General features: G+C 44.1%; 1 protein-coding gene across 1 annotated transcript in view; it reads right to left on the bottom strand.

Moving 5' to 3' along the window:
- TTLL12 (tubulin tyrosine ligase like 12) overlaps positions 1–22,960 on the bottom strand; it is a 636,007-nt gene that overhangs the window by 199,290 nt on the left and 413,757 nt on the right. Inside the window, exon 10 of the mRNA XM_044087179.1 lies at positions 16,400–16,481. Coding sequence (XP_043943114.1) covers positions 16,400–16,481 — 82 coding nt within the window. The remainder of the gene's footprint in view (positions 1–16,399; positions 16,482–22,960) is intronic.

Below are 22,960 nucleotides of genomic sequence, written 5' to 3'. Positions count from 1 at the left end.
GTTTGTAGCTCGGAGACCCTTCTGGCTGAAGTGATGGCAAGAACAAAAGCTGTCTTCCAGGAGAGAAATTTTAACTCTGCTGAAGATGCTGGTTCGAGGGGGGGCAGGGTGAGTTTTCCAACACAAAGTTAAGGTCCCAAGCTGGGGAAGGGGCTCTTCTAGGTGGCCTCAAGTTGCTAGCCCCTCTTAGGAATTGTTTGATCAGAGGGTGTGAGAAAAGGGGCTGCTCAGTGGGAAAATGAGCAGAGATAGCAGAGGCATGAATTTTAATAGAGGAAAAGGAGAGACCACTGTGTAGCAGGTCAGCTAGGTAATCCAGGATGAGAGGGAGGGAGGGCTGTGCCGTATCGGCTCCCTTAGCCTGAGTTCAGGTGCAGAACCTTTTCCATTTGTTAGCATAAGACTTTCTAGTTCTAGGGCGTGTGGCCCCACATTTAACATCTAGAACTTGTTTACTGAGGTTGGCAGATTGATCAGTGGTTAGGCAATAGGTCAAGCTGCCAAATTGAGGGTCTGCAATTGGGGTTGCATGAATTCTCCTTCCCTCTGGGTCAGGAAGGTTGGGGTCTGAGTGAGATGCCATGGTGGCAGTGGGGGACAGGCTGCACAGCAGTGAGTACCAGTGCTGGCGAGGCCAGTCTGGAGCAATAAGAATTGTCCTTGGTTTTTCCTCCCTTATTTTGAGCAGCACCCTGCTAATGAGAGATAGTGGAGGAAAGGCATAGACCGATAGACTGACCCAGGGGAAGGACAGGGCATCCACTTTCCAAGCCCTGCAGTGATGCTCCCTGGTGCGGAACTTGCTGAGCTGATGGTTGGTGTGGGAGACAAAGAGGTTGACCTTCGGGTTGTCCCATTTCTGAGTTATTAGGGTGAAGGTTCTTTTGTCTACTTGCCACTCGTGTGGATCCAGAAGATCTCTGCTTAAGTGATCTGCCAAAGTGTTTAGTGAACCTGGCAGGAATTGTGCTAACAGGTGTAGTTGCATGGCAGAGGCTAAAGGTCATGGCCAGCCTGCATAGAGGGTAGGAGTGAGTCCCTCCCTGCTTGTTGATATACCAAATCACAGTGGTGTTGTCTGTTTTGATCAGGAGAGCCCCTGGGGAAAGAAGGGGCCTGAAAGCTGTCAATGCGTGATGGACAGCTAACATCTCTTTTTGGTTGATGTGCAGCTAGATTTGCTGTGGGCTCCATTGCCCCTGTATGCGCCTGCCGTCCAGGTATGCACCCCAGGCATAGTCTGATGCATCTGTGGTGAGGGTCTGGGCAGTGAGGGGTGGTGAGAAAGGTAGTCCCTTGTTGTGGGAGCATGCTGCTGCCCACCAAAGTAAATCTTTCCTGAGGCAAGGTATCATGGGTATAAGAGTTTCCAGGTCTTGAAACTGTTGACACCAAAGGCTTTTTAGGTACCATTGAAGTTTCCTCATATGCAGTCTGGCATATGGAATGAGTAGAATGCAAGATGCCATGAACCCCAGAGCTTGCAGGATTTTCCTTGCAGATAACTGGGGTCTGGTGGCTAGTTGAGAGAAGTAGGCTATCAGGTAAGTTTGCTTTTCTGGTGTAAGGAATGCCACCTCGGATGCTGTGTCCAGGCTTGCTCTCCGGAATATAATCCTTTGGGTGGGTATTAGTTTGGATTTCTTTTCGCTGATGGTGTACCCTAGGGAGGTCAGTAGGGACTTTACAAAGGCCAGGTACTTGTGCAGCTTTTCCCGTCTGCCTGAATTAGGCAGTCGTCTAAATATGGGTAAATTTGGATATTCTTTTATCTGCAAAAGGCAATGGGCGGAGCCAGACATTTTGTGAAAACTCTGGGAGCAGTAGATAAGCCAAACGAAAGTGCAGAGATCCTGCCCTGAAACGTAGGCATTTCCTGCATGATCCCCTGATAGGAATGTGGAGGTAGGCCTCTTTTAGGTCTAGGGTGGCTAGCCAAGCATCCTTGGAGAGCATGGGTAGCAGTTGCTGGAGGGTGAGCATTTTGAATTCTGGTATCACCAGGAAGGTGCTTAGAATGGATAGATCGAGGATGGGGTGCCAGGTGCCCTCTTTTCTGGGTACCAGAAAAAGTCTGGAGTAGAAACCTTGGCCTTTCTGTTCTAAAGGAATGTGCTCTACTGCCCTCATAGACAGCAGGGAAAGGACTTGCTTTTGTGCCTCTGCCCACTGGTTTGGAGGTAGATCTGGGAACCCTTTTGGGGTTGGAAGAGTGTGGAAAGAAAATTTGTATCCCTGGGACACTATGTTGAGGACCCAGCGGTCGCTGGTAATAGTGGCCCAAGTGCTTACAAGAAAGGAGAGTTTTCCTCCTAGGGGTAAGTGAAGGTGGACAGAGGGAGGGGGTTGGGTTGGTTGAGTCATTGTGAGTTCTTACCATGAGGCGATGTTTTTGAAGTGGAGGAATTCCACTGCTTTGATCGCTTTATTCCCTGTGGCTGCTGTCTGGGAGGTCTGCTTCCACGGGGTTTGGGCTGAACTGACCTGGTGGGAGCAGGAAAGGACCAGTGCTTGGAGGGTAAATGCCTACTGAACCTGGGTGGCTGGACCTGTAAGAAATCCTTAACTGTCTGCATAGATTTAGCTTTTTCTTCCATCTTTTTTAAGACCTCCTCTGCCTTACTGCCAAATAAGTTGTCTTTGTGCAAGGGTGCATCCAACAATTAAGATTTAACATGGTCTGGCAAGGGCTGTTCCTTAAGCCATGCATGCCTTCTAAGGACAGAACCAGTGACTGCTGCCCTGCAAGAAGCTTCTAGGGCATCAAAACCACAGTGTAAGGTGTGCTTAGTTACTTGAATTGCAGAATGCATCAACTCTTGTACTCTTCAGATTCTGCACAAGCAGGAAAGACACTTTTTGTTTGAGGAGTTCCATGGAATGCTGCTGAAATTTTAGCATATGGAACTGGCAATTTAGTGCTCTGATAGCAAGAGTAGCAGAGGTGTATACTTTTTATCCCCATCTGTCTAGTGCTTGGGAATCCCTCTCGGACGGGGTGGGATTCTTAGTAGAGGTTGTTTTAATTCCTTTAGGCCCTTGAGGAATTACCTCAGGGACAGCAGTAGGATTTTTTAAAATAAATTTGTGTGAGTCAGGGACTCTGCAATACCGGTCAGGTTTTCTGGGTGCAGGAGGTAGGGTGTCAGGAGTCAAACTGGACTCCAGGAAAACATCGCCCACAACATCCAGGACTGGGGGAATGGCCAGGGGTCTGTGCTGTGGAAGATCTAAGAATTTTCTGAGTCTCTTTTTAGACTGAGAGTAGTCCTGACATTCCCATTGGAAATGCTTCCTTAAGGTATGAAGGGCTTTCCCAAAGGAAAAGTCCTCTGGTGGAGAGGCTGACAGAATGGAATCCTCTGCATCAGAATCCTCATAAGTAGAAAGGGGTTGCATGCCTTCATATTCAGATGCATCAGAGTCAGACTCCTGTTCAGACAAAACCACTGGGGACAGATCTCTTTCTTTTGGAAGGGATAGTTTGGCTTCCCCTGATAAGCATGATAAGGTCTTCTGCCATTTTAAGCATTTGAGACTGAGGCAAGGAAGCAGGTGCTTGAGTGTGTCGGATTACTTGGGTGTGGTTCGTACCTTGGGCCTTAGAAACTCTGTCAGTTTTGAAAGAACGGCAGATGCGAAAGAAGTCAGTTTATGTCGAGAATCGGTAGTGCGAAGTACTTCCTCAAAAGCCGGTGCCTGCTCAGTGGCTCTGGATCCATCCAAGGGAGAGACAACCGCAGGATCTTTAGTCGAAGAAGTTTTGTGGCATACTGGACTCCGAAAGGGTCTCAGTAGCGGCCTGCAAATCCACAGAAGTGGGCATTGGGGGCTGCAAAAGTGCCTCACTGAGGACCAGAGAACTGACGACTAGCTTGACGGAAGTGTCGTTAGTAGGCTTGGACCTGTGCAGTCTGGCTCTGTCTTTATCCTTACGTTTTTTTGGAAGATCTACTGTCGGATGGCTTACCGAAGCCATATTGGAATTAAAGGACTGTAAGCGAAAATATCTAGCTACAATAAGGGCCCGATGATGTAGAGTTCTGGCATTGAACAAAGCACAAAAGCAACAACGGGGGACATCGTGCTCTGAGCCTAAGCAAGTGACTCAGTAAAGAATGAAAGTCTTGGTGTGGTATTTGCTTTCCACAGGCGAGACAATTGTTAACTTTTTCTGACATCGGTTAATGAACAAAAAAAGGATTCCCAATGGGGTACTTGGCTTTAGAAGACTTCAGCTTCAATTCGGAAGACAAAACTCAGGTAGCGGCCGACCAGCACTCGTGCGAAATGCTTCTGCTTCGGGCTCCACGGCAAGAAACAGACTGATGTAATGGCGTTGGCTGCCTTACTTTATACTACTGATGTCAGTCTTGAAGTGCAAGAGACGGACGCAGAAATACTAAACTTCTGGTAATCGGGCTGGCCATGGGCTACCCTGACAGGGATAACCCAAATGTGATGACTGCAACAGTGAAACATGAAGAATACCACTTTGGGCAGAAAGGAAGAGTTGGTTCTCAAGGAAACCCAGTCTTTATGAAAAAACTATAAGTAGCTTTGCAGGATAAAGCTTGAATTTCTGAAATTCTCCTGGCTGAGGTGATGGCCACCAGAAACAACGTTTTCCAAGACAGCAATTTTAGATCACATTTGTCTGAATGTTCAAAGTGGGATAAACTATAGATTGGAGAACTAAATGTAGGTCCCAAGGTGCAGATGGTTCCTTATATGGAGGTCTGAGCATCATAGATCCTTTCAAAAAGGTTTTGCAAAGCTTATGGGATGGGACATTAAGGAAGAGCCACTCAGACCCAAGTGAAAATTGGAGATTGCAGCTAGGTGTACTTAGATGGTAGACACTGAGGCTCCTGCTTCAAAAACTGATGTCAAGAACACTAGAGCCTTATTTGACTGGAGCCATACCTTCTTATTCTTTTGGCTGCTCCCGTTAGGGGTCGCCACAACTGATCAACTGTTTCCATTTCTTCCTATCTTCTGCATCTTGCTCTGTCACACCAACCACCTGCATGTCCTCACTCACCACATCCATAAACCTTATCTTAGGCCTTCCTCTTTTCCTGTTACCAGGCAGCTTCATCCTTAGCATCTTTTTCCCCAATATACTCTGCATCCCTCCTCAACACATGTCCAAACCAACGTAATCTTGCCTCTCTGGCTTTCATCTCCAAACCTTCCAACCTGGGCTAACCCTCTAATATACTTATTCCTAATCCTGTCCATCCTCGTCACACCCAGCGCAAATCTTAACATCTTCAACTCTGCCACGTCAAGCTCCGACTCCTGCCTTTTTGTCAGTGCCACTGTCTCCAACCCATATAACATAGCTGGTCTCACTACCCTCTTGTAGACCTTCCCTTTCACTCTTATTGGTACTGGTCTGTCACAAATCACTCCTGACACTCTTCTCCATCCACTCCATCCTGCCTGTACTCTCTTCTTCACCTCTCTTCCACACTCACCATTACTCTGAACTGTTGATCCCAAGTACTTAAACTCATCCACCTTCGCCACCTCTACTCCCTGCATCCTCACCATTCCTCTATCCTCCCTCTCATTCACACACATATATTCTGTCTTAGTCCTGCTGACCTTCATTCCCCTCCTCTCTAGAGCATATCTCCACCTCTCCAGGGTCTCCTCTACCTGTTCCCTACTCTCACTACAGATCACGTCATCTGCAAACATCATAGTCCATGGGGACTCCTGTCTGATCTCGTCTGTCAACCTGTCCATCACCATTGCAAATAAGAAAGGGCTCAGAGCTGATCCTTGATGTAATCCCACCTACACCTTAAACGCATCTGTCACTCCCACCGCAGACCTCACCGCTGTCACACTACCCTCTTACATACTTCTCTGACACTCCCGACTTCCTCATACAATACCACAACTCCTCTCTAGGCATCCTGTCATATGCTGTCTCTAAATCCACAAAGACACAATGCAACTCCTTCTGACCTTCTCTGTACTTCTCCATCAACACTCTCAGAGCAAACATCACATCTGTAGTGCTCTTTCCTGGCATGAAACCATACTGCTGATCACTAATCATCACCTCCCTTCTTAACCTAGCTTCCACTACTCTTTCCCATAACTTCATGCTGTGACTGATCAGTTTAATCCCCCTGTAGTTACTACAGCTCTGCACATCACCCTTATTCTTAAAAATTGGTACCAAAAAAGACTTTCTCCATTCCTCAGGCATCCTCTCACTTTCCAAGATTTCATTAAACAATCTAGTTAAAAACTCCACTGCCATTTCACCTAAACACCTCCATGCTTCCACAGGTATGTCATTGGGACCAACAGCCTTTCCGTTCTTCATCCTCTTCATAGCTATCCTTACTTCCTGCTTGCTAATCCACTGCACTTCATGATTCACTATCCGCACATCATCCAACCTTCTCTCCCTCTCATTCCGCACATCATCCAACCTTCTCTCCCTCTCATTCTCTTCATTCATCAACCCCTCAAAGTACTCTTTCCATCTGTTCAACACACTCTCCTTGCTTGTGAGTACGTTTCCCTCATTATCCTTTATCACCCTTACCTGCTGCACATCTTTACTAGCTTGGTCCCTCTGTCTAGCCAATCGGTACAGGTCCTTTTCTCCCTCCTTAGTGTCCAACCTTTTATACAACTCTTCATACTCCTTATCCTTAGCCTTCGCCACCTCTCTTTTTGCCATGCACCTCATCTCCTTATACTAGTCTGCTTTCTTCATCTCTTTGACAATCCCACTTCTTCGCCAACCTCTTCCTCTGTATACTCTCCTGTACTTCTTCATTCCACCACCAGGTCTCCTTGTCCTCCTTCCTCTTTCCAGATGCCACAGCAAGCACCTTTCCAGCCATCTCTCTTACTAGCTCTGCTATAGTTACCCAGCTATTCGGTAACTCTTCACTGCCACCCAGTGCCTGTCTTAACTCTTCCCTGAACATCACCTCACAATTACCCTTTTTCAATTTCCACCATTTGATCTTTGGTGCTGCCCTCACACTCATCCTCCTCTTCTTGATCACCAATGTCATCCTACAAACCACCATCCTATGCTGCCTAACAACACTTTCCCCCGCCACCACTTTACAGTCTCCAATCTCCTTCAGATTGGCCCTTCTACATAAGATATAATCCACCTCTGTGCATCTTCCTCCACTCTTGTATGTCACCCTATGCTGACTGGAGCCATATATGGGTCAGTATTAGACATCCACATAGAAAATTTGCACCATTTGCCAAGATGCAACTTTCTTGTCGAGGGTTTGTGACTAGCCAGAACAATTCTTTCAGCTGGTAAACGAACAGAAGACTGCATGGCAATCATAGGAATTGCAGAAGTCACACGGTGAGCCTGAGGGTCTGCAGATTGGGGTGAACCAATCAGTCTGGATGGGATTGTAGGGTCTGGGGATGGATCCAGACTCAAAGGTTTAAGAATTAGGTGAGGCCAAAGGAAGGGAAAACAGATCTGTCGAGGCCAGAACGGGGCAATGAAGATTATCTTGTTCTTAGATCAGATGGCTTTCTTTAGAAATTGGGATACAAGGGGAATAGAGGGAAATGCATAGAGTAGACCAGGGGGCCAATCGTGCAGGAGAGCATCGCTCGGGGACTCCCCTGGAGGGAGGATCAGGGCGAAGTAGCTGCTGCACTTGTTGTTCAGAGGGACGCAAACAGATCATAGCAAGGCTGGCCCCATTGGCGAGCAATTCTTTCTGCCACCGATGGGTTGAGACACCACTCATGAGGCATTAGAATACATATTATGCTCAGTCTGTCCACAATCACATTGGAGCTCCCCGGAATGTGCACTGCAATGAGAAGCAGTCGAATGCAGTTGCTCATTACCAAACTCTGAGGGCTTCCCGACAAAGGAGATAAGATCTGGTTCCCCGTTGTTTGTTGATGTACCAGACTACTGCCATGTTGTTTGTCTGGATTCCAATCGTTCCAAAGGGAAGGGTTGGGTGGAATAGCTGCAACACTAACAGCACTGCCCATCTCTAGAACAATGATATGCAAATTGGCCTCCAGCTGGGGATAAGTGCCTTAGACTGTCTTTTCCAGCTAATACCCTTTCCACTCCATATTGGATGCATCCATGGTCACTATGGCTTGGGGATGAGAGGGAACAAGGGGCGGCCCATTAAGATTTCGTTGGAGTGAAGCCACCACTGCAGGTCCTGCTTGCACTGGTTGGTAATTATGATCAAAAATGACACTGGATGATCTAACATGGACCATTGAAATGCAAGTCACTGCAGGATTCGCATATGATATCTTGCTAATTGGACTAGAGTGACAGAAGCTGCCATCAATCCTAGGGCATGAAGAAGGAGCCTTGCTGGTACTTTGTTACAGCGAACAATCTGACTTGTGATTTTATTCTTTGTAGTCTTTCTACTGGCAGAGCTCCGACAGTCGTTATCGTGTATAGACTTGCTCCGATGTACTCTAGTTGTTAAGACTCCAACTTGGCCTTTTCGTAGTATACGGTAATGCCTAAATGGGAGCAGAGTTGGAAAGTGTAGTCTCAAGCCTCCTCAAGAAGATGCCTGGTGGGATTGGTAAGGAGACAGTCATCTAGGGATGGAAACACCCGGAATCCTTGCAGTCTGACATGAGCTGCAACCACTGCCATGCATTTGGTGAACACCCTGAAGACTGTGATGAGACCAAAGGGCAGTACTCTGAACTGATATGATTGGCTCCAAGCCGGAAGTGCAGAAATCTTCTAGACCATTTGTCCATCTTTACATAAGATACATCCTGATGATGTATAGAGCACATCCAATCATCTTTTCCCAGAAATGGAAGAATAGACTGAACTGTGACCATCCAAAATTTGGTCTGCCAAACTGATTTGTTCAGCCTGCTGAAATCCATGATTGGGCTCCAGTCCCTTTGTCTTCTTTGGCACTAAAAAGAACTTTGAGTAAATTCCGGATCCTATCTGGTCTGCTGGGACTGTTTGGATGACTCTACTGTCGAGCAGTTTTTGAATTTCTAAGACTGTTGCTTCCCTGTGATTGGGTGGAACATCCGGGATTTTGGTCGTAGCCTTTGGTTGTGCTAAAAAGGGAACATTGTATCCTGTGGTTATAATCCTCTGCACCCAAAGGTAGTTATTCTTAGCCAAGTGTTTGGTGCAGGGATAACCAGCCCCCGACTGCCTCCAGAGCACGGCAATCAGGCTTCCTTTCAGGAACGCTGATAGGAGTTCCCAGACAAAGTATCCCTGGTACCCTGACTCTGTGGGCCACCTTTGCCTTTTCCTCGGTGTCTTCCATTATTACTTCCCCCTCTGCCCGGGAGAAGTCATTGCCATGCGAGTGTTGGAAAGGCCCTTTGGACTTTTTGATCCATAGCCTCCCACTCTGCTGGTTCCTGGAATAAGGCCACTGGGAGTGGAAAAGTGTATCCCTATGGCAGAGAGTCTTTCCATCTTTCTCACATCTCGCTTGTCTCCCTTTCACTTTTGGATCAAATAGGGATTTTCTGTCAAATGCAGGATTGATGAAAGAAGACTTAAATGGTTCCATGAACTCACATAAGCACATCTAGGTGTGTCTCCTGCTGGCTATGCCTGAACCCACAGCTCTCACTGTCCCTTCAGTAGTATACACAATTAGCCTCATACGGGTTGGAGATCGATTCAAGGGTGGCGAGCTGAGAAGCCACTTTGTCTTGAACTCCTTCAGTTACTGCTCCTGACACAGTATCTGACAGTTCTTTAATCAGATCACTCTGCAACCTGGTAAAATGTGCCATGTAATTCAAGGACCTAAGGGCAAAGGTCGATGAAGCATATATGCGCTTCCCAAATCTATCTATAGTCCTAGATTCCTTATTAGGAGGATGAATAGAGGAACTTTCTTTGGCAAGTTCCTTGTTAGTGGCTCTGCCACTACCACCACGATGTCTACTGGAATTCCCTTGGCCCAGTGCTGTTGATCCTTAGGGGATGACAACAGGTGGTCTGGTCTCTTAGGGTAGAATCAGGCAACTTCAATACCAGCTGAACGATCAGTTTGATGACATCATCAGCAGGCAGAGAAATCCAAGAAGTGGAGGGTTGGGCATGAAAATCCTCAAGATATACTGATTGCTCTAAGGAAGGATGGCGGGAAGTCCAGCCACCCCTTTGTTTCAGCATCTCTAGGATGTCCCCGAAGGAAACACCATGAGGGGAATACTTGGGGGGGGGGGGGGACCTTCTCCTTCATCAAAATCATTATCTTCTGTGAATGACTCTTCAGGGGAGTCCAAGTACTTCCTCTTGCACTTTCTCTTCGCAGGAACCTCTTCTGTGGAATGCTCTGGAGAGGGTTCCAAGGAGGGCATAACCACAGTGGTTGGATCTTGAGACTTCTGTGCCCTCTGTCCCAGGGAAGAGGCTGGAGGAAGCTCCAGTTGAGGGGAAAGACCAGCTGTCTGGTTGACTGGGTAGGCAACGAGTGACTGCCTGCAATGGACAAGGCCATCTCCATGGCCTGGAAGGCAGGACCCCCCCCCCCCATAGAGGGATGGGAGTTCTGAACTGAAATAGACTCCTCTGGAATTGTGATCCCATCCCGCTCTGAGGAAGCCTCCTCCTCACAGGTCGAAGCCAGGACCAAGCTGAAGTACTGAGGGGCATGGACAGCTCTGAAAAAGCAGAAGACAAAACAATCCCCCCCAGGACCTGCAATGAAGCTATGGCTCCAAGAACCCCGAAGCACTCAGGGTGGTAATCAGTGCCGAAGAAGGAGCTTTAACTGGCACTGAAACAGTTGAGGCCAGAACAGTCGACACCAGGGGCTCCAAAGACTCATAAGGAGTCAGACGAGGAAGAAGAACAGGGTGGAAGTGACCAAGGTTCCAGCAACAAAGGTGTTAGGAACCATAGTCGATGACAATCCCCTCGCCACCAGGAGCTGGTCCACCATCCTCATAATATCCGATTCGATTAAACTTCTGGTGGATCAGGTAGAAGCAATGGATAGAGATCTTGGCGGATGCCTCTCTAAGAAAGGACTTGGGGGGGGGGGGGTCTGCAAAGGGATCCACTGAAGGAAAATATCTAATTTGTGGCAATTGCTGGGAGGAGAATTCCTTTGGTTCCTGTGATTTCAGTGCAGAGGAGTCCAAAGTTGTTGTCAGTATCAAGGAAGTCGGTGCGGAACAGGCACCAATGGCATCGAAAATTGGAATGATTGACCTAATGGTTCAGAGGAGACTTTCAGAACCGTAAGAGATTTCGGAACTTTAAGTGGCAGTTCCGGAGAAGCAGTCAGAACAGAGTGAGCTCTCTTCTTCTGTGTCTTCATTCTGCTGGAAGAAAAAGAGGAAGAAGTTGAGCTAGCCTCGGTCTTGGATCCCAATAAGGACTCTTCAAATCCTGACTTCAAAAGGCCTTTCAAGATGAACTTATTCTTGCAGTCAACTAGTGCCCTATGATTGATGTTATGGCATTTGGCACAGTCTTCCTACAAGTGAACAGCCCCAGACAATAAACACACAAGTTATGCCCATCACAGTTGGGCATTTTCCTGTCACATTTGCAACACCTCTTAAAGCCCAAGGTGCCTTTAACAGGCTTATCTGCAGTTAGAGAAACACACATGCACAGACACAGGAAATGGAAATTACTACTACTATTTATATAAATATTATTATATAGATTTTTTTTTTTGGAAGAAGGACAAGAAGTCAAGAAAGTACCAACAGTGGTACAAAAAAATTACCAGTTAAGATAAGGAAAGAGTACCAACAATGGCACGACAGGGCTAGCAAAAGATAAACACTCGCACAAGCACCAAACGAGAAAGGGAGGAGAGGGCACAAAGTTTAAAGCAGGTAGAGAAAGAAACTGCATTGAGAACAAGAAAATATAAATGTACAGTTTTAAAATGCTGTCACTTGAGAGCTAAGTAGAGAGATCTGGGGTAATTTGGTGAGCAGCATTATGGGTAGAGCTGAGCTCGAGAGTTTTTGAAAGGCATGAGCTGGAATAACAGTGGGTTGCGAGGTTCGGAACCAAACCCACTGTCAAGGACTATGTGAAGACTGACATCAGATCAATATTTTTCAACCAACTGATATATTACTTTTTGTTTTCCACATGGTGTTAAAAAAAAATTATTTTGTAACCAAGTGACCGTTCCAAGAAGCAGAGAGAGATTTGGGGCATTAAAAAACTAACTACGGTGGGAGCTTTCTTTCTAGTTGTTAGTACTGTAAATATGTTATGTTTTACCCACCTGTTCCATATTGTATTATGCACTTTAAAGACGGAAGGTTGACTATGGTGGTAGTTTCTCTAATGCTTTTGCTTGTTGGTGTTCTGGTATGGTATATTATTCTTGATGTTGTAAGCCTACTCAACTGTATTAATGCTGACTGGATTTTTTTTTTGGGGGGGGGGTTGCTTCGCTTTGGAGTTTGTTGCTTCTCCAGGGTCTTAAAGAACTGGATATGTGGTAAAACAAGTGTAAAATAACATTTAACCACACCCTGTGCTCCCTCCCTAGGCGTTTGTAAAATGTTCCACATTTTGTCCATTTTGTTCCATCTTATGAGAGGCAGTACAGTGCTCCATATTTTGAAGACAGAAAATTGACTATGGCTGCAGTTTCTTTATTTTTGCTTGTTGATGTTAAGGTAATGTCAAGCCACATACTGTGTATGGAAATAAAGCAGCCTTGGTTTACGAATTTAATGATATGCAGTTTTAATTATTGTAGTCATTAAAACTATCAATCCTTAAAGTCTTCTGTTGGGACTTGTTCATAGACAGTTGTAGTAGCATTCAGAAAATCATAACTGCGTCATTTTAAAATCCTGAACATCCAAAGAATAAATCCTGGAATGGATTATTGTGACCAGACTTTTGCCTTTTGAGTACTACCAATACCATACAACTGTCCCTATTTTTGCCAAGTGTCCCTGACTTCACTTCACATATTTGTCTTGTGCCTCAAAATATTTTTGATTTTCTGATAAATCACTTGTTAAAGTTGGACAGTTTTATATTTTGTACTGCTTAAAAAATGCATATTGATGCAAAACTTGTTCTATTAACTTAAGTGAATTAGAGTATTAAACATGGTTCCCAATTTTTATTCCTCCCACTTTATTTTTGGCTTTGCCCAGAATACTTGACCAAATAAGTTCAGAAGGTATGGTGCTACACACCAAAACATTCAGATATAAATTATTTGTACTGGTGTTACTTTAGCAGACCAGATGAAGAGTACTAAGTAGTTCATGTTACTGCATTTTTGTCTTTCAGTATTTTCCTTGAAGGGGGGATGAAAAACTAACATGTTTGCTTGCAGTCAACAGGTAGCACACTGTGTTTCGTTGCATAATGATGTGGGTTCTATTCACATATCAGGTACTTGGCCACACTGACAACTATAGTGCGTGGGGGGTGGGGTGGGGGTGGAGTTGCTGTCCATCGGATGAGATGTTAAATGCAGGCCCCATCTGCCTCAGCTGGTGGAAGCTCAGGAGGACACACAAGATTCCACAGCATTTATCAAAAGGAGTGAGAAAAGTTCCCTGGTGTCCTGTCTAAATCATCACCTCAAGTCTCCATGACAAGAGGGTGCTGACCTAATGGAACTAACCTAGTCAAAGCAGTACATATAAAAAGGAAATGTACGTTCAAGTCTCCATGACAAGAGGGTGCTGACCTAATGGAACTAACCTAGTCAAAGCAGTACATATAAAAAGTTATCACCTCAAGTCTCCCGTGACAAGAGGGTGCTGACCTAATGGAACTAACCTAGTCAAAGCAGTACATATAAAAAGGAAATGTTACATATAAAAAGGAAATGCACGTTGCCACTATATCGCAGTTATTGCATTATTACCTTTGTACTCTATTTTAATTCATCTTTAAGTGGTTATGGTTATTATATCTCAATGAACCTGAATCTGAAAAGTGATCCTGGAGGTTTTGTCCCCAGAATCCACTAAAGAAACACCTTTAAACGAGTCTTGCTAGAGAAAGAAATCTTTCTTTTTTAGATACAGTGGATTTCTTTAGGCTGTGGCTTAAAACTTTTGTAAAACCTTTTATTAAAAAGCAGCCCAATATATAAGGAAAGATGGGGGGACTGTATTGTAGTGCTTAAACGCACAGTACGCCCGTATGCATTATTTGCCAAAACACTTAATGTGGATTTGGCAGTTAACAGTCCTGATGTCTAGAGTAGAAGAGGTACAGACCTTTTTTACCTCACAAATTGTCAAATCTCTGTTCTCCTTATCATTTTAAAGTGTGACTCGTCCAGGAGTCATTCTGAAGCCATTAGCAGCTCCCACAAAAGGATACTGCCAGATCAGCTACTGTTTTTTTTTTTTCATAAGCAGGAATTTGCATGTGGTGTGCATCCCAGAAGGGTTTCAAAGGATACCATTTCCAAAGTATCTTCGAAAGCCTGTAACACTATTGGGGGGGGGGGGGGGGGGGCAACCACTGGTTGTGGTCCAAGCTCAAGAGATCCAAGTAACTCTTATGCGAGTTCAACATCTCTTCTGAACCCCACTAAAAATGCTTTCTCATAAGATTACACATTCCTCCAAAAGACACATCATTGTGAGGTTGGAGGGTGCCAATAATATGGTTTCCTTATTATCAATGCTATAGCCCAAAGGGGATAAGATCTTCCTGAATAAAGCAGGATCCTCCTCATTCAGGTCAGTGTTCAAAGAATTTGGGGAAGGGGATTCTCTCTCTTGCTCTACTGAAGGAGATACTCCCGACATGGAAAACACAGCTGTCTGTGGGCAAAATTTGTACAGCCACATGGCTACATTGTCCTGCATAAACTTTCAGCAGTTAACGTGGCACGGGCTGGACACAGGTATTGGCAGAGCAGGTGTCCAAACCTTGGCTGTCAGCCCCAAACGAAGGTAGATGGATGCTCTTCCTCAAGACGGCATGCCCACAAACAAAGATAAACCGGGTCTTCAGGAGCTTCTCTTACTAGAACAGTTGTGATACCTTACTGGAAGAATCCTTTCAATGACATAACAGGAATTCATGAAAGACATCTATCACAGGCATCTGAAAACTACAATCTGGACTGGCTTTCATGAAACTTGCTAAGGGCCGAGGCAATCATATGGCATAACATCTCTGCCCATCTCAAAAGAGATCAGGACAACTGGGGACTCAGTTGAAACAGGCTGGGCAATCTAGGGCAGACAAGGCAATGCCTCACCAGATTAGACATCCTCAGGCCTTGGCATGAGTGGTGGGGGTGCCCCCTGGTTCATTTACTGTTAATTTTATTTTGGGGAAGAGTTTGTCTAGTTCACTCATTCCTTGGAGCTATCTTTTGTTTTTGAGCAGTGATACAGCGCTCTCCATCTGGACTGGTGGTTGTCCTGTTAATAATAATAAGTCTATTAAAATCCAGTAAATTCTGGGCACACTGAAGAAATGTCTTGTTATTAGAGAAAACAGTGATCACAGTTGGGCACCTGGTGGTTCTCCCCAGGTAACAATAAATAAATAAAATAGAATGCTAATGTTAGACAAAATCTGTGTCCCACAAGTACACTTGGTGCAAGATATTTCAAGGACGTCATATCAGTCTATACAAAATACTAAATTTAAACAATATTACAAATACAGCCAAAGTTTCACACAGTTCTATGACTGACAAAGAAGAGGTTCTTAAAAATGATGCTTATCTTTCTGTGGAAGCCAAGTGAAGGGCCTGATGCACACACAAACTAACATCATCATCATCAAGACTTTTGGCTGAATACAACTTGTTATAATGTAACAAAGGTTATTTGTAACATGGATAAAATATGGCTTGGTCAAATCAAATATCAAACTGAAAGAAATGCCACTTTTAGTCCTCTTTTTGTCCTACGTGTAAAAGTCAATGACTTCAGGATTAACATTGGGGTCTAAGACAGAATTACATTTATGGCCTATGGCTAGGTTTAAGGTTAGGTGGCATGTGGGGATGTGGCAGCCTATGAGCAACTGCGTACTTTGGGTGTATTTTGTAGATTTTCAATGGATATCTTATTCCAACTGAATGATTTCTGATTTCACTGATTTTTGACTATGGATTTTTTTATGCTGCTTTTGATGTAATTGCTTTTGATGAAGTATCCTAGAACCAGTGAGCCCTCCAAAGAGAAGGCAGAACTACCCATGCATATGCAATAAGCATACACATGGCAGCAACTATCTGTGCAACCAGGAAAACTGTAAGTATAAAACTAGGCAATCTTACGCAAGCTCTGTTCACATCTTCTTGTGTCTTCGTATATTTTTAGTGCTGGCTCTTCCTCCTTATAGCTTTATTCAATGAACGCATACAGATGCTGAATTTCGCAGAAATGTTTAACCCTGACATACCTGCTTTAGGGGTGCTTCTTCTGCGTAGTTCATGACAGTGAAGTGCTTCTGATAGTCATCAAAACAGTCCAGTGAAAACGCTCTAAAAGGAGACAACAAACAGAAAACCATTACCCTGTGTAAGCATGGCTAGTTGCAGCTTTTATACTTATGCACTCTCTTACAGGGGAAAAAAGCATGTATTACAACTATTAAGACATCTATAACCTGAGCAAATGAAGCAAACTTAATGGTTATGCAATAAAACCACCACTTACTTGCTTTGCTGGCTCAGAAAAAGACTTGAGCAGTAGTTGCGTGTTTTTTTTTTTTTGTGGGGGGGGGGCATTTTTCCCCACATTGTCTGCCAGCCAGTCCATTCAACACCGTCAACACAGTTAAGGGCCAAATGAGAATGGCCAGCATTTAGGCAGACATCAGGGTTTTTACTAATTACAGCCTTAAAGTACAGTTATGTACACTTACCATAAATGTAGATGTTCGAGTGCATTCACTGCTGCAGTCATTACATTTGGGTAATCTGCTGGCAGGTTGCCCTCAGTCGGCCTGAATAACAAAGTCTTGGGTCCTGCATCAGTTGCTGTCTCCTCTTCCATGAGGTCAGGTCGTCCAAGGGGTATAAAACATGCAGCCGGCACCATTTTAATCAGTTTTTCTTGCCCCAGATGTCAGGTGCCCCCCAAATGGGGAGCAAAGATATATAAATAAACAGTACATATATAAATGCACCTTAGAAACATAAAATTTACCTTCAACTAAAAGCAAATACACCACAAAGGCTTTTGAGTATAGTGAAGGAAAGAAAAGGTATAAAATGGGGGATGGCGGGTGGGTAACCCGGACTGCAACAGTGAATACAGTTGAACATCTACATTTATGGTAAGTGTACACAACTGTACTATGTTCTTCATGTTTCACTGTTGCAGTCATTACATTTGGGTAGAATCCCAAAGCTACGGATGGAAGGATGGAACTAAACAGCATTAGGAGCAACTATAAGGCCCTGCAAGACTGCAGTGGCAAAGCCTGCCCTGGATTTAGAGAAGGTAAATGGTAATGCTTTGTGAACGTATGAACTGAGCTCCAAGTAGCAACTTCTAGAATGTCTTTGGTTGGGACCCCTCTGAGAAAAGCTGCTGAAGTAGAGGCAGCCCTGGTGGAATGGGACCTGATCCCCTTGGGCACAGGTTTACCATGGTGCAAATAGCAGAAACGAATGCAGTGGCTTATCCATTTAGAAATAGTCTGCTTTGATATAGCCTTCCCCTTTGATCCTGCAGCAAATGCTACCAGTAGTTGCTCAGACTTTTTTTTAGAGATTTTGTCCTGTTTAAGTAGAATCTTAGTTGTCTGTGTACATCCAATGAATGCAGAATTCACTCCCCCTTGTTCTGTGGATTTGGGAAAAAAGTTGGCAGGTGAATGGTCTGGTCAAGAGCCACAGTGGATACCACCTTAGGCATAAAGGAAGGATTGGTCCTGAGGGCCACCCTGTCCGGGTAAAATATAATGAAAGGCTCCACTGCCATGAGAGCCTGTAGTTCTGAAACCCTTATAGCTGAAGTGACTGCCAAAAGAAAAGCTGTCTTCCAAGAAAGACATTTTATATCCGGAGTAGCTGCTGGTTCAAAAGGAGGTAGGGTGAGTTTTTCCAGCACAAAATTGAGGTCCCATGCGGGAGTTGGTGCTCTCATCGGAGGCCTTAAATTTTTGGCCCCTCTGAGGTACTGTTTTAGCAGGGGAGGCTCTGTGTTGTAATGAGCCGAGATGGCAGAGGCATGGATTTGTATTGAAGAAAAAGATAGGCCCTTGTCAAGCATCTCATTCAAGTATTGTAAAATCTGAGGAATATTGGGCTTTGCTGTGTCTAGTCCCTGTGCTTGGTTCCAAGCACAGAATCTCTTCCATTTATCAGCATAAGATTTTCTAGTACTAGGCCTTCTGGCATTAAAATGACATCCATCACAGGTTTACTGAGATGTGGTTTGAATAATTAGTTGATTAGCCATGCTGCAAGATTCAGAGTTTGGAGCTGAATGTGCAGAATTTGATAGTTCTGCTGAGACGGTAGGTGAGGTGTCTGAGGCAAGTACCAAGGAGGAAGGTGTGACATATATTCCTTAGAAGCGGATACCAGTGTTGGCGAGGCCAGTCTGGAGCAATTAAAATCATTTTTGTTTTTTCCTGTCTGACTTTTAGTAAGACCTTGGAGAGTAGAGGCAGAGGGGGAAAGGCATAGACTGATGGGTTTTTCCAGCTGAAGGATAGAGCATCCACCTTCCATGCTTTTTTGTGATGAGTTCTCGTGCAGAATTTGTCCAACTGATAGTTTTGGGGAGAGGCAAATAGATCTATGTCTGGGCTTCCCCATTTCTGTGTTAACATGTTGAAGATTTGTGGATCCAGTTTCCATTCGTGCGGGTCCATAAGATTTCTGCTTAAGTCATCTGCCAGAGTATTTTGCTTTCCTGGCAGGAATTGAGCTTGAAGATGTATTTGGTAAGTCAAGGCTGTGTTCCACAAGGCCATGGCTAGTCTGCAAAGGGGGTAGGAATGGGTACCCCCCCCCTGCTTGTTTATGTACCACATGACTGTGGTGTTGTCCATCTTTATCTGTAGTTGTCCGGATGAAGCAAGTCCTTGAAGGCTGTCAGAGCATTCTGAACAGCTAGCATTTCTTTCTGGTTGATATGCAGATGCATTTGGTTTGGGTTCCATTTGCCCTGAATGCATCTCCCTGCCAGGTGGGCCCCCCCAAGCATAGTCTGATGCATCTGTAGTTAGGGTTTGGGTGGCAGGGGGTAGAGTGAATGACAGTCTCTTGTTTTGGTGACATGTCTCTGCCCACCAAAGAAACTCCTGCTGTAGGCAGGGAATGAGAGGGGTCATTGTTTCCAGGCAGTGACACTGTTGACTCCATAAACTTTTTAGGTACCACAGAAGTTTCTTCATATGCAGTCTCGCATATGGAATTAGTAGAATGCAGGATGCCATGAACCCCAACGCCTGCAGAATTTGTCTTGCAGATAACTGGGTTTTTGTTGCAATTTGTTTGAAGTATGTTGTCAATTGCAATTGTTTGATGTAAGCCATCTGGGCAGTTGTAGTCAAGCTTGCACCCAGGAATGTAATTATTTGAGAGGGTACCAGTTGTGATTTCTTTTCATTTACGGTGTACCCTAGGCATGCTAGAAGCCTTTTTACAAATGCCAGATGTTGAAGAGTGTCCTTATCCCCTTCCTGAATGAGACAATTGTCCAGATAAGGATAAATTTGAATGTTTCTTTGTCTGCAGAATGCAATTACTGGTGCCAGGCACTTTGTAAAGACCCTGGGTGCAGTAGATAAGCCAAAGGGCAATGCAGAAACTTGGTAATGCAAAAAGCCTGCTTTGAAGCGGAGGTATCTTCTGCAAGATTCCCTTACTGGGATATGCAGGTATGCCTCTTAAGTCTAGAGTTACTAACCAAGCATTCTTGCCTAGCATAGGCAGTAGCTGTTGTAAAGTCAGCATTTTGAATTTTGGAATGTCCAGGAACGTGTTCAGAATCGATAAGTCCAGTATTGGATGCCATGAATTGTCTTTTCTGGGTACCAGGAAAAGTGCTGAATAAAACCTTGTCCTTTTTCCTTTTCTGGCACCGGTTGAATAGCCCTCATATCCATGAGGGACATGACTTGTTTCTGGGCCTCTGACCACTGGTTTTGTGGCAGATCCGGCCATCCATTTGGAATTGGCAAAGTATGAAAATGAAATCTGTACCCCTGGGATACTATGTTTAATACCCATTTGTCCTGGGTAATTAACTGCCAATTTTGAGCATGAAGTGCTAGTTTTCCTCCCAAGGGGGCTGCCAAAAGATAAGTGCTTGGAGATGGTGAAGCTGCTTACTGTAGGGTTGTGCTTTGTTACCTCCAGATTTGGAGGTAGAGGCACCCCATTGCTTTGACCTGTAAGATCCCTGTGATTGATATCTGGAGCCTTTTGAGTGCCTGGGTTTGCCCTGAGTGGCTCTGTTGGACACAGGAAAGGGCCAGTTTTTAGTAGGCCAGTGCCTACTGAACCTGGGTGGCTGCACTTGCAAAAAATCTTTTACCGTTTGTATAAATTTAGCTTGGTCTTCCATTTTCTTTAAAACCTCTTCTGCCTTATTACCAGAGTATCATGCTGCAAAGGGGCATCCAACAACTTAGCTTTAACACGATCAGGCAGATTTTGCTCCTTGAGCCAGGCATGCCTTCTTATCACAGATTCAGTAACTGCGGCCCTACAAGAGGCCTCCAAGGAATCAAAACCACATTGCAAAGTATGCTTTCCAACCTGTTCTGCTGCATGCAATAAGTCCTGTAACTCTATTTTCCACACAATCAGAAATCAACATCATTTTCTGTTTCAGTAAGCCCATAACATGCTGCTGATATTTAAGCATATGGAACTGGCAGTTTAAAGTCCTGATTGCCAAGGTTGCAGACATATAAACCTTCTTATCCCATCTATCCAGCGCCCTGGAATCTCTATCAGAAGGGGTAGGATTTTTGGCTGTAGAAGCCTTAACACCCTTGGGACCCTGATAAATAGTCTCAGGATCAGCAGCAGGATTTTTGAAAAGAAATTTGTGGGAGTCAGGAACCCTGTAATATCTGTCTGGCTTACTAGGAGCCGGAGGCAAGGAATCAGGAGCCATGCTTGATTCTGAGAACACATCATCCACAATGTCTAATGCAGGAGGTATTGCCAAAGGCCTTTGCTGAGGAAGAAGAAAGAAATCCCCTAAGCCTCTTTTTTGATTCAGAGAAGTCCTGACTCTCCCAGTGAAAATGTTCCCTTAAAGTATGCAAAGTCTCTCCAAAAGAGTAATCCTCAGGAGGAGATGCAGATGGAATGGATTCCTCTGCATCAGAATCCTCATAAGGTGGAACAGAAAATTCCTGATCAGAAGAGGAATCAGAAGAAATGGAAACCTGATCTGAAGATTCATAATCAGTGCCTTGCCTAGGCCTCTTAGCAGGGGGGGTTGGGAACCCCTGATCAAGGTAATTAAATCCTCAGCCATTAGCACGTGGCTCATGCGTCAGTTTTTTAGACATAAAAGTTGTTTTTGACCTTGTTTTTGTTGATGGCATCGGTTTAATATAAAAAGTTGAGGCCTGAAAACACCCTCAGAAACAGGTGCCTGCTCAGCGGCTCCAGACCCATCCGAGGGAGAGACATCCGCGGGTTCAATACTTTCCGAATCTCACGGCATACCGGACTCCGAATGGGTCTCGGTAGAGGCCTGCGACTCAAAAGTAGTGGGTATCAGGGGCTGCGAAAACACCTCACTGAGTACCGGCAACTGGCTTAGGAGAAGCTTCGTCGTTGGTTTTGGACCTCGACGGTCTGTCTCTGTGTCTTCTTCCTTGCGCTTTTTGTGAACTCCGGTAGTCGGATCGCTAACCGACGACATTTCAGGGTAGTTAAATCTTGAACCAAAATATTTAGAAGCAAAAATATACAGACGCTTAACAGTGCGTTGGTTAAATTTAGAACAAAACCGACAGCAAGGCACGTTGTGGTCAGCACCTAGGCAAGGAATACAGTACAAATGAAAATCCTTGAGGTATTTGCTAAGCAAAAAAGTCTACTGGCCTTCTCTGTTGAGTTTCTGTTTTCACACTGGGACAATTTGGGTAAAGATACATGTTCAAGAACAGCTATGTTATGTAAAAAAAAATCAATTAAAATTTTTGGAAGTTATGTTATTAGTACTGTGTAGAATAACTATTTTGGACATAAGATGGCAAAATCAGGTGTATAGAATATTGGCATTATATGCATATGTACCAATCAGAGAAAGAGAGAGAACATGTTTAACAAAATGATTATGTAACAGTTAATACTGAAATAGTAACAGTAGGAGACTAATCATAATTTAAGAAGAAAGACAAAAATATAAAGATGCAAGAAGTGTTGGGCATTATAAAATGTAGTCAATTAAAGTTTTGGAATATAAAGCAATGGACGTCTAGTAGAGGAAAGTATAAGACGGAAATAGTTTATTTCATACTTTCATTAGGCATATCGTTATTAGGAGCAGTTATAGTACACATTTTTCAGATAATCAGACTGGTTTGGAGTACAAGGGAATAAGAAAAGTATAATGGAGTGAAAAGGGAAAGAATGCAATAAATTATGGAACGATCATATAAAAATGAGAATTTTATCAAAATTGGTCAGAACAGTAGATTGCTTTTAAAAGCAAATGTAAGGAAATGTTATTTGGAATGGGAAATAAATATGAGACATTAACTGAAAAAAGAAGACATTAAAATAATGATTAGAGATTTCAATAAAGTCCTTGATACTATTCACCATAATATTTTATGAGAAAACAGTGTAAAATATTAGTAGCAAAATAAAGGAGGTTTGTATTTCTGCATGTAATCACAATAAAATAAAAGTTCTGGTGAACAGGTGGTTTAGTAAAGAAATACATATAAAGAAAGGGATTAGACAGGCTTGTCCCTTGAGTAGTTTTTGTTTTGCACATTAGTAATAAATTTAATATAAAGCAATGTAAA

Source organism: Protopterus annectens, chromosome 11.part0 (assembly GCF_019279795.1).
Source record: "Protopterus annectens isolate FY-2018-M chromosome 11.part0, PAN1.0, whole genome shotgun sequence".
Taxonomy (NCBI): Eukaryota; Metazoa; Chordata; order Ceratodontiformes; family Protopteridae; genus Protopterus; species Protopterus annectens.
This window is presented reverse-complemented; position numbering and strand designations above follow the sequence as displayed.